Source organism: Felis catus, chromosome B2, assembly GCF_018350175.1.
Source record: "Felis catus isolate Fca126 chromosome B2, F.catus_Fca126_mat1.0, whole genome shotgun sequence".
Taxonomy (NCBI): domain Eukaryota; kingdom Metazoa; phylum Chordata; class Mammalia; order Carnivora; family Felidae; genus Felis; species Felis catus.
In genome coordinates, this window is record NC_058372.1 from 137,450,978 (window position 1) to 137,464,321 (window position 13,344).

Sequence of the window (13,344 nt, forward strand, 5' to 3'; positions counted from 1 at the left end):
CCCCAGGCGCGCGCCGGCCGGAAGGGGGCAGAACGGGGTGCGATCGGAGTGAGTCTGGGAGACCCCTCCAAGAAGCGCGGTCGGAAATGTCTCGGATGTACCAGGGCGGTGTGTTGGACAGGAAGGGGGATGTTGCAGGTTGCCACCCGGTTTTCTGACGTCGAGGATTTATTTTCCAAGCACTGAATGAGGATTTCGAGTACCGCAGCGGAGGGCAGTGTAGTCCGCTACCGGGGCTGAGAACACAGGCCTTTCGTCTCCAAGAGTGAATTGTAGGATGGGCATCGGTGTGTGTATGTGTGCTTACTCCTCTTCCTTCGTTTCTGCTTAAGTTTCTCTTTCCGGCGGTGAGTAAAGGCTCGTATTAATGAGGACAGGACTACTGTACTGAAAGGCAACCTGTGAAAGTGATTTCTCAAAATCTGCTTTCCTGTCCTCTATCTGCCATGTAACTTGCTTTCAAACAACTTCCTTCCTCACCCGAGTCTCCTGCCAGTCCGGTCTCACTCCTAGTTATCGCTAGCTACTTTTAAGAGATTGAGCGATTCTATGTTCCTATAAACCACAGCGCAGCAAAGCCGTAATAGCCCCACCTTCGGTAGCCCAGCCTCCATCTCTCTCCAAAAACCTTAAGATAGCGGATTGGTGCCAGGGATACTGAGGTTTATTGGCGTAATGCTCTGCATTTCTCTAAAGATCTTTCTACAACCCACCAGTGGGATGGATATGAGGGAATAAGTATAATCAAGACAATCCTAGGGATACAAGGGCTGACTCACTGGGAACTCCCACTAACTGGCTTGCTCAGGGTCTACTGTGTTCACTGTTGAGAGAGCTGAAATACTGAAAATTGCAATTGATTTATAAAAAAAAAAAAAAAAAAAAAAAAAAAAAGGTAAATACAGGAGCCCTTGACAAGGTTAAGTCATTCTTAAGTCGTCTACTCAACACTACTGAGATGAAGTATAAAATTTTTGTAGAATGCGTTTGCATTGCCTCTATTCATTCCGGAGCTCCACATACAAATATAAAGTGAAGTGGAGGGATGAGATGTCTCTCCAAATAATACAGACCAGAAATAGGTTTTGCTACTTAAAAACTCCAACTAATCATCTCAGTTATTCGTTTCACTTGGTGTATTCAAGCCACATTACTTTATAAAAGTGTTCTTTAAGATAGTGGGTTGAAACCCATTTTATTTTAATTCTGATCCGAGTATAGAACAGGACCGATCAGGTCATTTTTAAATCTTTATTAGAAATAATTATTTCCCAAATCTAAACTCAACTTTGAATTTAAAAAAAAAAAAAACACAAATGGTGGAAGTCATTTGAACTCAATGTGATAAATCTCTCAGCTGAATTTTCGAAACAAGTCATTTCAAGAATATACTTTATTATTTATAAAAGGTGAAAAAATGTAATAAGCAATAACCTTATGGAACACTGTAAAGAATCCAGCCCGAAGTTATTATATTCCCTCATAAGCATAAGCAATTTAGGTAATATAAATAAGTGTACCTTTTACTCCTATAGTGTTACACCAATGAGGAAACAGTAACTTGTCTAAGGATACATTGGTGAATTCTTTATTAATTCAAAACATTTTTAAAAAGTGTGATGCATGTGTATTTTACAATAATATCCATAGGTTTCCACAATAATAATCAAATGAAAACAGCTGTAGTTTGATTTACTTAGAAAACTCAAAAAGAAAAGGTTGAAACTTTTGAATTTTCTTACATTATTGTCATGCTCAAATTCTATTATTACATGTTGAAGATTCTCGCATTTTCAGGAAGTCTATTATTTGTACATAGGTAAAATGATAAAATAAATTCAAAGACGGGGGGAATAAAAACCCAAAACAACTTAAATTGGAGGAAAATAATCTGGATTATCTGTTCAATTTATAAGTACCTACATTATTCTGACATTGCAAAATAACCAAGTATGGTGTCTCAAGCTGCATTCATGCATTCAAAACTTCTTCATGGTCCACTAATATTAGTGAAGTACAAAATGTGGATATAAATTATTAAGTACAATGAACATGGTAGTAAAAAATTGCACACATTCGATATGATAAATTTTACAGAACCAAGCACACTGAAAATTTTTTTTTATATTTAGCAAACATCCTAAAACCATATACAAGAAACTGTATGACAAATCGGGTAAAGCAAAGGGGGAAAATCAAGTCTTTTACAATGTTTCAATAATCAGTGTTCATTATTAAACTGAGGGCAATATAGAAAAACACTCAGCAAAATGATTATTAATTTAAATTACCTCTTCTGAAGATTAAACTAAAATCTTTACTACCCAAAGATGTAGAGGATAAGGTGAAGGTAGTTCAAGGGAAAAAAATCACTTTCACCTCCATTAAGTGAATGTTCAAGCTAACAGTTTCAGAGTTTCATTTTCCCATTTCACTTTCCAGTTTATTATAATTTCTTCATAGTATTTAATGGAACCTAATAGCAGTGCTGAAAAATCTGCTCAGAGTTTTTTTTAAGCTCTGCGTTAACGTCCAGTGAAATTACCTCTAACATAACTTATTAAATAATGTATTGCTCTGTGGCAGTGAAACCTAACAAACACTACCTCAACTGAATGATCAAGGTCAATATGAACAGTGATGAGTCTTGATGATAGTAATATGGCATTTTACTTCTGTGGTCTTGCAAAAACTGGTAACACCTGTCTAATCATGGGAAAAACATCAACAAATTCCAGTTAAGGGACATTTTACAAAGTACTAGACCAGTACTCTTCACTACTGTCAAGGCCAACAACAAAAAATGTTTGAGCTTAGAGGAATTTAAGGAGACATGATAAGTAAATGGGTATATTGAATGAGATCTTGGAACAGAAAGAAGATATTAGGTAAAAGCTAAGGAAATCTGAATAAGCGTGACTTAATGCATCAATATTTCATGAGGTGTGACAAATGTCTCAATAGATGTGCAGTATATAGGACTTCTCTGTGCTATCTTTGCAACTTTTCAGTGACTCTAAAACTATTCTAAAATAAAAGGTTTAATGAAAAATTTTATGAACACACAACCATTTTTTAAATTTTCATATTTTCATGGTAAAATTAGTTACAAAATCATACTAGAATGCTTTCTATTCCAGTGACAGTATCCATGTTTTCTAATGGCCCATCTCTCATAACTTAGTTTTTAGCTTTACTTCCACATATTTATTTGGCGAATTATTTGATGTTTATATTCTTCCTGTCCTTGGGAATACCGTTTTTTCCCTTTGGAAATAAAATTTTCAAATGATTTATCTTATTTAAGCATTTATTTTAAGCATACAATTTATACACATACACACATCTATATACATATATCTGTGTATGTGTATCATTGAAAGAAACCTACTTCTTGATTGTAGATTCAGTGTGATGTTCATGAACTGAAAACTGAGCGTGAATCATACTATTGAACAAAGCAGGAACAAATTCATATAATCTTCCATCTTAAAATCAGCTTGGTTGCATTTTTTTCTTTGTGATTTTTTTTTTTTTAATGTCTACTTATTTTTGAGAGAGAGAGAGAGATAGTGCGAGCAAGGGAGGGGCAGAGAGAGGAGACACAGAATCTGAAGCAGGCTCCAGGCTCTGAGCTGTCAGCACACAGCTCGAAGCGGGGCTTAAATTCATGAACCACAAGATCATGACTTGAGCCAAAGTCGGACGCTTAACTGACTGAGCCACCCAGGCGCCCAGGTTGGTTTTTTGTGTTTTTTTTTGGATGAATAATTAAATCAGATTTTAAAGTATGGTTTCAAAAGAATATGGGAAAAGTGCATTACAGTGGCATCTAATTCATAACATTCTTGAAATAGGAATAATTATTGAGCTGGAGAACACTGATAAAATAATAATGTTATATGTAACACTTCATTCTTTCCATGTTTACATTATTTAATTCTCATGCCTACCCTGTAAATAAAGTATTCTGTTTCTCATTTGAAGATGAGGGAACAGGCTCAGAGAGGTTCAATAGAATATTTGCCCAAAGTCATATGACACAGACATGTCACTTGAAATCAAATTTAAAATTAAAGTCTGGCATTTGGGAACAAAAAGATCAATCTGTGCACAATCGTGTGTTGCAAGGATACTATTAAGAATGTTACAGGGAGATGAGAAGTCAAGTTTTTGGTTATCAGTTTTATTGATAAATATTTGCAGTTGTAGCAAGTGAGGAATAACTAAAATTTCTACAGATTAAATACTGTTTTCTCAGAAGAATAAGCATTTTATATTGGTCAGAAACTTAAAAAGAATTGAAAAGAGCATGCAAATATAAATGCTTAATATTATTTTGAAAATTACGGTCATAAGCTGTCAATATAAATACACAGACAAGAAAATATCTTTACTACCTTTCAAAATAATTTGCCAATGTATCCAGTGCAAAGTTTTTAAAATTAATGTTTGATAGGGTTCTATATAGGCATTTTAAGATCTAAGAAACTGTAGGTGGCTTTTGAAAGAGTTCTTATTTTCCTATTTCTGATTGTATTTAAAATTTCTTTCGTGTATATCTATTCCTCAAAGCATCTGATATGTTGTATTTTTTGCAAATATAATTTGTCACAGTTATGATATGACATTTTTTCAATATGTTAAAAGTGTATAGAAACAAATGGGTAAGTTCAAAATTAAGAATTGGGTTTTATTTTAAATCAGCTTAATGGGGTGAAAATGTATTTTTGCCCCTAATATATAAATATTATTTACCTATTTCTATAGTCCTTTTGCAAAACTGAACTATCAGGTGAATATATGATATACATTTCATTCTGTAAGTAAGAACCTAGGCAGCATTAAAGGATACTAATAAACACCCATGCACCATGACCAAATATCAGAACTGGTCATCCTATGTACATATTTTAAGATTAAAAAAAAAGACCATATTATGGTCTTGATTTTTGCGCTCCATAACGTTGATATCAAAATTGTGTTTTGCTATTGTTCATATGCCAGCGCACCCATTGTGCTTAGAGCTGCCCTCTAACTCTGTCGGGGCATCTTTATTACCTTTGGGTAACATAATAACAATTATCCAGAGTAAAGAAGAAGCGTCATCTGGCCATTATTAGTGTGATCTATGTTACAAGATCCATCTCTGAAGAAGTCTGGCTCTCCAATTTAGTTACATGTATTTATGTATGATCTATATCCTCTACTTTTCTTTCCATTATAGACACATCTGAATTTAGGCACTATAGAAAGAGCATTAAGCTCTTTCTGTGTGCATTAGCAGATTTTAACAGTACACAAAGATGTCCTGACGATCTGAAACACAAAGTGTACCTTCTAAAGTGCTAATTTTTCCCCTGGGAGGAATATATTCACTAGGAAAAATCAAATTCTACCATAACAAATATTGTGCTCTTGGAATGGTAGCATAGACACCAGTTGGGGGATTTTTGTTTATTATAGCTCTGTATTTAAAACAGAAGGAGTTATACCATATTTTAAAAATTGGTAGAGTTGCAAATATACATACTCTTAGATAGAAACTTTGAACGATTTGAAATTAAATGAGAAACCCTCCCCCCTCCATAGGAATTTAGCGCAGAAATGCTCACATAACATGGTTACCAGTATCCAATGTGTAAATCTCGTCTAGAATCATTCTCAATGCAACTTCCTAATCAGGTTTCAAAAGGATACACTAACTTCAAAGTCTGTATTCTACAAATGCCCAGGTTAGAGATTAGGACTCTTTAGAAGGGTCCTTATCTTTTACATTTGGTAAAATATTAAAGGTATTGTCAAACAGACAATTCATCTAATAGTCCAAAGTATCTTATAAAGATAACTTATGACTAGCAGGTCACCATCATATATAGTAACAACAAGAATATAAAGTCTACATTTAAAAAGATTGACGCATGCTGTGTATCATAGTATATTACATATTTTCTAGTCATGTGCACCAATTTATTGTGCCTCAAACATAGCAACAAGTGTGATATTACAACATATAGGTGTATACATCATAGAAGCATAATAAACTCAATTCTAATCAAGAAAAAATTAAATAATTTAGGAACAATAGAACTTCACAATAGAAGTGATGATTCTTTTAGGTTTTTCTTCACTCTTTTGGAAAAAATAGGACTTTTTGTAAACATCTTCATAGCTATCTTTCTTTAACATATTACTGAAAACTATTCAAATAGTAAATATCTACTGACATTGATAAAGTATGTCTTAACACACTAACACTTTCAGACAAAAACAGGCATTTGTTAAAAGAAATGATTATTATAAATATTTCCTATCTTGTATTTTAACTACATTTTCATAAATAATGTATTTAAAAGTGCTGAATATGATAGGATAGTCAGCAACGCCAGTGTAAACAGAACATTTTGTTTTCTACTCTGCAAACTTTTTTTTTAATCCCATTTTGTCAAACACTGCAACAGTTAAAATATTTGCATAGGGAATAGATAATAGCCCTTTTAACCATATCTCCTGAATTCTATATAAATTAGAAAATCAAATTCACTTAAAAAAACAATTCTTGAAATGTTTTAAGTTTATGGAAAAAGAAACTTACGATGCCAGCTTTTCAAGTAAAATAAAATTTAAAAAGAAAACCCCAAACTTGTTTATTTTAAAAATGTTTAATAAATTAAAAAATGAGAGGTAGTTAAAAAATGGCAAAGAAAACCTATAATTTTAATATCATCCTTAATATAAGGCCCAGTATTCTCAGTGGATATAAATATTTTTAAAACTTTCATGTTAGGTTACTCAATATTATATTTATTAAGTTTAAGATTAAAAAAATAGCCTCCAGGGGATATTAATATTCAAATGTAACACCTTGATATAAATATGACACTGACTTTTTGTGTGTGTGCATGATAGGATACTGTTTTCTTGAATGTCAAAAGTATATGCCAATGTCAGGCAAGTATTTTGTCTTAAAGATTTAGTGGTACTTATAAAAAATAATATGGCAGCTAGAAGATTTGAGCACTGTCCTGCCTTTCAATTATGGATGAGTATTAATAGTTTGGTTTTAACATTTTTAAAATAAGTCATTCTGAAGATACTATGAAAACAGTTAAGGTCTGAAGTAGAGAATTATCTTCTGCGTAACCCTTACAAAACTTTTCTCAGTTAAAAACCTAGCTTTTCATTAGACTTTGCTTTCAAGGAAAATATGCCACAGGACAGATGCTACTCATCAAAATATTTTATGATGCTACATGTAGGCATTCCTTTATTAAATCTTTTTTTTTATATTCCAAAACTAAGTTATCGAGCTTAGTATTTTTTTTCTTGCTGAAGTACATACTTTACACAACCATTTTAGAACTGGAGAGCCAGTCTTTAATAAATTAATTACAGTATCGGACATCTGATATATACATAGATTAATTGTGTTCTATTACAATTAAAAACAATTATCACTCTGATTTGTCATTGAGATAGAATATCTTCAAATTGTTTTGTGCTTTTTTTCTCTTCTTATTATTTGTTGTTTGTTGGGTTTTTTTAAATTTTTGTTTTGTTTTGTTTTGTTTACATAGCAAACTATTCTGTAAAGAAAATGCCACAGTTTTGGCAGTGAACAACCAGAGGAATCCCCCATCAGGATTTCCCAACAAACATAGATAAATAGCTCTTTTTCCAAGTACAGAAATATCGGCTTCAAAATGAGTGTACTGAACACAGTATAGAGCATGTTTAATACCATTGTTACAACTAAAAAATTGGCTTTTTCTGTCTTAGATTATATTTAAAAATGCAAACCACAGCCAATTTTTTGGCAATTATTTCTATAAGACCATATTGCACAAAAGTCCTTAAACACGGATATAAGTTATGCCATTGGATTAAATATTACAACAGCTACGTGGCAAATGAAGCAGCTCTACTTTGTACATGCAGCCTCGGGGGATACACTAGGAGACTGTTCACAGGACTACAAATACAGTTTGCTTGCAAGTAGAATGAGTGTTGAAGAAAACAAACAATTTGGCAATTCATTGTCTTATGTGGTATTTTCTCCAAACTTAACCATGGATAACCTTGATAAAAATGGAGACAAAGACCATATGGTTGTATTTTCACAGTAGCCTGAGGAATGCTAAACTGTAGTTCTCCAGGAACTCAGCTTCTGGTGTTAGTGAACTACTTCTATTTCCCATCCCAGCCCTCCAAAATGATTTTTTTTTTTTTAATGAAAATTAAGATTCAGAAGTAGAACTGGCAGTACTTTCAACAAATGACTTATAAATTTGAGAGTTCAAAAACCTTGGAAAAGAATCTCTGTGCATTAAGGTATATATCTGAAGTTGGGCATCTTCATACATGTGAGGATTAGGATCCAACAGATTTCTATTGATCACCTCTCTAACTCGAGAATCGAGACTGACCTAAAAAGAAATAAGAGCAGATACATTAAATAAAATTTTTTTTTCAAAAGATCTCAATTAAGTAAATACAGGTGTGTGACATTTCAGAGAAACTTCAAAGAGTTAAATCTAACTACCTAAAATCTTGAGGTTACCTTCTCAAAGGCTACATTGCCTCGCATACTTTTCTTCAAAAGTTGAACTAAAACAAACAAACAAAAAACAACTTGTCTTTAAACCAGAAATTTAGTTCACAGATATCTTGGCTTACTTGGATTTATCTTTTCTATGCATTTCACTCGGGTTTTTTTGACCATTTCTATTCATTGTTGAGGCCCTGGAGAATTCCCTAGCCAGAACAAGGATTTATCTCCTACTATGTGACTGCCGGGGGTAACTCTCTTGATGGGACAAGGTAAAAATCTGGCAGAGAGTAGTTCTCTGGCAAATATTAGCATGTATATCGAGTGCTGATTCCTGATCGTATTACATCCCAACAAGTCCTACTGTGGCAAAGTAAGAAACCCGGAATGTGGAAGGCTGTAGTGGAGCAAAACTACAGCAAGTATTCTTCATGGCTTAGTGTACCTGGCAAGGCACAGGGAACTATATAGTCCTTATGTAGAAATACATCTGAAGATCTCTTTACTAAAGATTAAGTAGAACAATTGCTTGAAATAGAGTCTTTAAAAGGAGAAATACAAGTAGGAATTCGGAATACCCATACAAGTAATCAGTACAGCATTGTTTTTGAAGTGTAAATAAATTAAATTCTGCAAATGATAGTTGTTGTGGTTGTTGTTATTTTTCCTCACTGTATGCTGATCCTGTCTGTTGGAGCTGATAGGATGTGCTGGAAAGGGAACTGAGGACAAATAAATGGCAATAAGGGCATGTTTCGGGAATAGAAGTAAACTCTGCTCTGAAATGACATTAGCAAAATCTGAGAGGCAAATCATCACAGACTTGTCCTGATTGGTTTCCTCAGTCCTCATAGTTGTACACGGACTAGAACACTGTGATCCATATTACTTGTCTCATGACAAGTCTATACAAACCTTTTATACTGATATTTAAATGTTTTGTCCCAAGCATTTTGCAAAAGACTTTTTGGTCAGGCTTCTTTTCCCACCCACTCTTGGGATTAAGCCTGCGGTCTGAGACAGTCCTGGTGACTGAAGTAACTCATATTTCCATCTGGTGTCCTCAGATTCTTGAGCTCTATGGCCCATGTGAAATTGGGTTGATTGATACACCCCAAAAATGGTTGCTATGGGAGGATTTGTCAGGAAATGGTGATCCGGTATAATTTCGGTGGCATTACAGAAAAAAATTAGACATCTCTTGGCTGAACTATATTTATTGTCTTAAAGGAATTCTTAAAAAAAAATGCTCTGGAAATGGATCATTTAGGTTTTATTCTCTGTGTTATTGCCTTCTAAGGTTATCATCAAGTACATAGTAATAAAAAATAGATTTTTTTTCTAAGCTTTTGTTTAAAAATATTGTTGGTCTTTCTACTCAATAGGAATATGTTGACACTATTTAAACTGATCTTATACTGAAAAGTGGTGTTATGGCAAGGTGAAATCTTAACCAAATACACTCAACTGGTTTTGTAAATGTTTCTGCTCTTTCTTTCAAACTTAAGAACTTTTTGTTTCAATGGAGAGGGAAATATTAGTGATAAAGAAGATCAGTTATTTCTCAAATAACAGCATAATTAAATATAGTTTGATTGCAGCTGGAAACATTAATCTTAAGACAGAGAAATAAAATACCTTGAATTATTAAAGGTCTTAAGTTTTCGTTGCATAGTTTTATTTTTTTGCAAACTGAAAACAGTAGTGAAAGATCATAGAGAAAGTAGTACCATACATTCAACATTTAGTAATCGGTAACAAAAACTCATTTGCTATTTCTATTTAAAAAATAAAATATTTACCTTGATATGTGCTTGTTTGGAAAGGTTGTCAGTCAAAAGAGGTGTAGAGAGGTCAAATAACAAGGATAGACCCCACGGGTATAACAATGTATAGTTTCATCTGGTGGCATCTTTGTGCTTCAGATTGTGGAACATCTATAATACAAGTTAGTGGAGGTGGATCCCAGCATGGGCCCGAGCCATAGTCACCCTAGGATTCAGGCACAACTGGATGGCTCGTGATCCCATCTACTCTGGGGTCCAAAGTCTAAGGGATTGAGGAGTTTCCTGTAAAGAACTCAACCTAAGGGAAGAGAAAGTTGAGTAGCACAAGACAAGAGCTACCCGAAGGCAATGGGAAGTCTTTTGTTACTCAGTCCTCACAGACTCACGTGTAGGTAGGGGAAGGAAGGGTGCAGTGCAGCAGTAATGGAGTTAAAAAGAACTACTCCTGTGGCTGGGGCACAAGACGGCACCTATGGACTTGGCGACATTCAACCAGCAGTTTTAGCTGGAAACACTGGCAGTGCTGAGAGGTGGCAACTGCAGTTACAGAGGTTAGGTAACTTGGTGGTAGGCCTGGGGGAACTTGGAGGCATTCGCTCGCACTGGGAGCAGGAGACAGGAAGAGGAAAAGCAAGTGGCTGGCAAACAGAAAAATGTCTGCTGGCAACTCCACAAATCAGTTGGGAGGAAAATGCCATGAGAGCTACAGGTTCAACAAGAGTGTGGAGGTAAAGCAGAGAGAGTTAAGACAGAAATCTTGCTAGTGTGGTCTGGGAAAACCTGGACCCAACTCAGTGATATATATATACCTGCTTAATCTTGCCAGATTTCCTACCCAGTGGAGGAGAGCATCGAGGCAGGTGAATATTGCCAGAAGATTGCATACTAACTTTTGACCCTGCCTTTCCGTTCCAGACATCAAGATGCAATGGAAATTTTGACTCTGTGGAAGTTTTGGGCAGAATAATACTGAAAATGATGAATTTTCACTGAAGTCTTTTTCCCTTGCGGAGACCCCGCTTATATCAATCAGGTTAATTCCTTGAACGGTTTTTTAGATATCATGATTAAGTTTTTTCCTCCATTTTTCCCCCATTTTATTTTTAATTTTACCAAAGCTGCTTTATTTAGGATACTTTTCTAAGTATAATTCTGATTTTTTTCTTTTTACCTTATAAATTCCTATTAAATTTTACCAGTGATAGCTTCTGCTACTGGAAATGTTCTTTTTAATTTTAACTAAATTTGGTTTTCTCATATCAAATTTTATAAAGAATATCTGTTTTCCCATCAGTTTTAATAAATTAATACTATGTGTACTTTTAGTCATATTATTTTGTGTTGACTGTTTCTACTGAAAATGGTTATAAGTTGCAAATAAGACTACTGGAATTTTGTTCTTGGAACAAAGATCATTGGTAGGATACAGTGCAAAAACCATATTCCTGGTAGGGCCCAAATGATGGGGAAGTTATCTTGCTTTTCTGGGGGAAAATTCAGGCATATGGTAATGGTTACTGTTTCTCATTCTGTCTCAAATTCTCTAGCTGGGTTTATAGAAATCTACAGTAGTGTCATGAAGAAAATACTAAGCAATGGGACTACTAGTCAGCATATTACAGTTGAAAGGGCAACACCTTTGGGATCAGAAGACCTTTGGGATCAGATAGATATAGCTCTGATGCCCTACAACAGTTGTTCTTCTCTTTGAGAGTCCATTTCTTTTGCTGTAAGATGGCACCCTCTGTCTTAGGGGCTAAAGGATTCTTGTGAGACTCATTCAATTATGTGAGACCATTTTGTCAATAACAAAATGTAAGCCCAATGTAAAGTGATATTAGTAATAATAATAATGGACCATATCATGACACTTTTTTGATCAGTGTCTTCAGACTTTGTATCAACTTGAATTTTACCTACTCGGAGTGACCTTACCTTACAACCCCTATTCTAAACTATACTATTGACCTCCACACCCATCATAATGTTTATTACAGTTTTTAGTTACTTGCTTTTGACATGATTTGTCTGTCTGTCTTCCTAAAATGTAAGCTCCATATATAGGACAGGCCAATGTTTTCCTCATTCACTAACATATTCCCAACATCTAGCCCAGTACCTGGCTCATAGGGAAAAGTTAAATATGTTCTGAATGATAATATTCATGCCCAAAGAAATGAATCTAGGAAAATACAAAATGAGTCCTGTTTAGAAAAACTAATTCACTGAAAAGTTCTAAATTCACATAATTTTGCTTGAAGAGGCATATACCTGCACACAGAGAATCCACATATCACATGTGCATCATTTTTAGATAATTTAGGAATTTAAATAGGTTTACTGCTTTTTTTCTCTCAGAGAGCAACTGGAAATTCAGGATGAAATCAGAAGCAGCAAATAACCCCTACCACTAGTCAGATGCCCGTGGGAGAGAGCCAGAAAGTCAGAGATTTAGCCAGTTTCTGAACTTTTTCTATGCCATTTTTCTACAAAATGAGGAAGATGAGGTCAGAGAGCACTGAAGTGAGTTGCTTAGTGTCACAAGGATGGTAAGTAGTAGCAGACCTGGATTACGGCCCAGGTTAAGGATAATGCCATCACTAAAGAGATTTGTAAAAAACTGATGGCACATAGTTTTCTTCAATTCAGGTGTCTTACATGTGTTGACGATTTATAGTTGTGTACTCATTCAATAGCTCAATGCTGTTTATGGTAGGTAATAGCTTTCAAATAGACTTTTAAAAAAAGATTTTATTTTTTGAGTAACGTCTACACCCAATATGGGGCTCAAACTCATAACCTCGAGATCAAGAGTTGCAGGTGTATCTACCAACTGAGCAAGCCAGGCACCCCAAACAGACTTTTTATTAAAGTTGTTTATTTTGCTGGGTTTGTCTTTTTGATGTTTAATAAATATAAGCTGCTATAAGTATCTGCAATCTGCAGCAAGGTTAATATTAAATTCTTCCTTACTGCTCCCATTTATTTTTTCTTTGAGAACATCACATT

At 34.5% G+C, this 13,344-nt stretch overlaps 1 protein-coding gene across 4 annotated transcripts in view; it reads right to left on the bottom strand.

Annotated features, from left to right (window-relative positions):
* Nucleotides 1-182: 182 nt before the first annotated feature.
* Nucleotides 183-13,344, bottom strand: part of RGS17 (regulator of G protein signaling 17) — a 99,124-nt gene continuing 85,962 nt past the window's right edge. For 3 of the 4 annotated variants that reach the window (XM_045058245.1, XM_003986661.6, XM_045058246.1), the window contains exon 5: nt 3,751-8,426. In XM_045058245.1, coding sequence (XP_044914180.1) covers nt 8,238-8,426 — 189 coding nt within the window. In that variant the 3' untranslated portion in view covers nt 3,751-8,237. Of the gene's footprint in view, nt 400-3,750; nt 8,427-13,344 lie in introns of those variants that run through there. The other variant, XM_045058248.1, reaches the window with a different exon arrangement.